Raw genomic sequence first — 3400 nt, 5'->3', positions numbered from 1 at the left:
GACTGGTGGGGTCATCCTGGCTGATTGAGATAGGAGTAGGGATAAAGGTAGTCTCAGAGGAAAGTTTGTTATGCAGCCTTTGGGGGAGGAGTTCTGGGGAGGGGACTGTGGAGAAAGGAAAAGGGGAGCTGAGGACCTCGGCTGTCACCATCCATCAGCGTGTCCAGCCCTGGCACCACCTGGTATTGAGGTCTGTCCTCCACTTGGGCCACACTGACCTGCTCCCGGGAGAGTCGGCCAAACCCTGGCATTCTCTCTAGGTGCGTGCTGAACAGGAAACTGAGGCACAGCAGACTCCAGTCAACCCGAGTCCCAGGCTGACAGAACAGAGCCTCATCACCATACATAAGTGCAGAGGTGCTCGGCAGTTCCAGGAGAAGGCAGTTGCTTGTCTCCCAGACCCTGAGTGGGGAAAATGGACCGGGGATAGGAACTGGGACGGGTGGCTCTGTCATGTATCAGGGCAGACTGAGACCTCAGTTTGTGTTTTGACAACTGAATGAGTGACATATGACCATTGTCAGGTCAATACAGGGGTCACAGACACAGGAATACTTTATGCAGTGCTTTCTGAGAGAAATGAGGGGGCAGCAAGACTCAAACCAAGATTACCATCACTGGGGGACGCCATGAGACAGACAGATCAAGTTAGACCTTTACTGGGGCTTCTTCTTAGTTGATGATCTCAATGTGGAACTGCAAGTGAGTGGCAGTGACCACGCAGTGGCCCCGGAGGAAAGCACAGGTCTGGCAGTTGTGGCATTGCCAGTGGCACTGGATGATATAGATGGCATTAAGCACCTGGCAGTATCGCCAGTGGACACGCCACATACGAACCAGAGACTGGAGCTTGGTCACTGCCCTCTCTCTGATTGCATACTTCATCAGTGCTGCCCGCCGCTTCTTCTCCAGCTGTTGTGCTGAGGTCTGCCGCCACCAGCACTGAATGACCCAGGCCCTGAGGCCTGCATGTAGCAGTGTACGGCGTACCAGGTTGCCTCTCCACCAGGCCTGGATCCGGATGGCTGCATTCACTTTCTTTCTTAAATTTTCCTAGGCAGAGATAAGATAGACCACTCAGGGAACTAATTTTCTGCACCAACTTCTAGGATCATCTTGGAAGGGCCCTAGATTCTCTCAGTGCCAGCCCTTTCTCAGAGAACTCACAGGAGTTAGCAGGACTCTGGGCACCAGTTACCTGGTAGGGATTTTTCTCTACAACCTTACACTCATCACCTGACCCTCAGTGTCACGGTTCCCTTTTAAGGAAGAAGCAACGCGCCAAGCAGAAGAAGACCTTAGGAACGTGATGTGTTTTTGTTCAGCCACACTCCACCCTTTCAGGGCTGACTGGGCTTGGACAGTTTGGCTTTCATCCAAATATTTTTGCCTAGCTTTTCTCTGCTAATGCTGGTCCCAAAATACATTGGCTGATTTCTTTTGTCACCAGTATTTTGATAGTGAGGCAGATTTTCAGCCCCTCACCATATATATTCAACGTCCAACCTTCCTGGATTTGGAACACATCACTCTAACTCAGAGTTCTCACATTCTTGCTTCTCACCCAGCCACTTTTTGATGGGTTTCTTCCTCCAGTCACTCTCTATGTCACAGTCAGGCTCAGATCCACACAGCCCTGGCTGGGAAAGGGATGGGGACCAGGAAATGAGCCAATTGAAGGCCAGTTATTTTAAACTCTGGGTCCATAAAAGGCAGAATCCCACACTCTACCGTCATAGATTGGATTTATGGTCTGGTCTGGATTTCTCTTAACTATTCAAACTTCTAACTCACCTGTTGTTTTCGCTTCTTCAATTTCTTCCATTTAGTTGTTTCTCCTTTGTTCTCAGTTGCAACTATGACTATTTCATTGGGGGTCTGTCATCAGAATTAAATGGAAAATACATAGATGACTGCTGTTTTTCTTTATGGATTTGTACAAAGGCATGCACCATTTTAGCATCCCCTCTTTTCCCAAAACCTGTGAAGTTCAGGGAGATACCCACCCATCCCCAGGCAGCCTAGGAGATCTGGCTAGGTCTCTTACACAACACCGAATTCCCATGGTGTGTCTCTAGATGGTTCATTAGCTCTGATTTCTGTTTCCCAAGCCCTGGCATTACTAATATGAGGGAAGGGAAAGCTATGAATTCACAGTTGCATTATGACATAGAGATTAAGGTATCTGCCACAGGGTTGAGTCTTGTTCAGAAAAAAGCCTCATGGAAACCTGTACCACTAGTCTACTGTCCTCTGTCAGAGATATGCTGAGCTCAGGATGGAAAGAGAGCGCTTGGGTGACATTCCATGCCAGGTTTCTTCTGCTGTGACATTCATCTACAATCCCTTCTTATGGCCAGTCTCATGAGAAGAGAGCAGCAGTGTGTGTGGCAGAACACAGAGCTCTTCTCAGAGGTGACGCCTCCTTGTCTTCCCTTTACTCGGGCTTCAGTGCTCGTTAGGAAACTAGAAAAGATAGGCTGGATGAATCTAGAAAACAACAATGGATAGTGGAAAAGAAAGTTAAAAGGTAGTGTTTTAACAAGGCAAGCATTACTGAGAATATGTCACAAATCCAGGTGATCAAGAAAGAAAACAGAGAAAAAGAAAACTGAGATAATTACTGGGAGATTTAAGTAAACATAAGAGAATGTTACATTTACAACCTTAAGGGTTTATGATTTTCTAGAAGAATATAAATTGCCAAGACTTGATGCATCGAGGAGGCCACTAAAGATCTATCATGAATAAGGCACCAAAGAGATCTAATTCAAATTTTAAAATAACTTACAAATTCAGATATTTCTGAGGACTTAGGCTATTTGAAGATATTCTAAAATATAAAAAGTTCTATTAAGTATTTCATAGGGTCAGTGTTAATTTCCTAAAATGTCAATCTAGAATTTTGACTACAAATATATTGATTTGGGAAAGAAAAGCTTTTATGATATTGGGCTTTCCCTTTGAAGGACATGGATTGTGCTTCCATTTGTTTGAGAATTCTTTCCTGTCTTTTATACAGTCTTGTCAAGCGTGGTGGCACATGCCTGTAATCCTAGCACTTTGGGAGACTGAGGTAGGAGGACTGCCATGAGTTCAAGGCCAGTTTTGGCTACATAGTGAGTTCAAGGCCAGCATGAACTACAGAGCAAGTCTCTTTTTCTAAATAAATAAATACCTTAACATTTGTCCGTAGATGTCTTAATTAACTAATTAATTACTTTGTGGAGCTGGGAATTGAACCTAGGTCCTTGTATAACTCAAGTAGGGACTCAACTACTGAGTTACATTCCTAGCCCTAGGTTTCTTTGCAAAGTTATAATTCATATTCCATGAAACTCAGCATTTAGTTTATAAGGTTGTACAACCACTGCTCTATCTGATTCTTGAGCATTTTCAT

The 3400-nt window shown here is 45.0% G+C and overlaps 1 protein-coding gene across 1 annotated transcript; it reads right to left on the bottom strand.

Annotated features, from left to right (window-relative positions):
• Positions 1-668: 668 nt before the first annotated feature.
• Iqcf2 (IQ motif containing F2) lies at positions 669-2108 on the bottom strand. Its single transcript, XM_063247939.1, has 3 exons — positions 2048-2108; positions 1795-1878; positions 669-1053 (listed from the first exon to the last, which is right to left on the bottom strand). The coding sequence occupies exons 1-3, from the start codon at positions 2063-2065 to the stop codon at positions 673-675; spliced, it is 483 nt and encodes a 160-aa protein (XP_063104009.1). The 5' UTR covers positions 2066-2108; the 3' UTR covers positions 669-672.
• Positions 2109-3400: the final 1292 nt, after the last annotated feature.

Source organism: Cavia porcellus, unplaced genomic scaffold (assembly GCF_034190915.1).
Source record: "Cavia porcellus strain 051 isolate PalLab524CR breed Dunkin Hartley unplaced genomic scaffold, mCavPor4.1 scaffold_5, whole genome shotgun sequence".
Classification (NCBI taxonomy): Eukaryota; Metazoa; Chordata; class Mammalia; order Rodentia; family Caviidae; genus Cavia; species Cavia porcellus.
The sequence above is the reverse complement of the archived record's forward strand: the minus strand, read 5'-3'. Positions and strand labels throughout refer to the sequence as shown.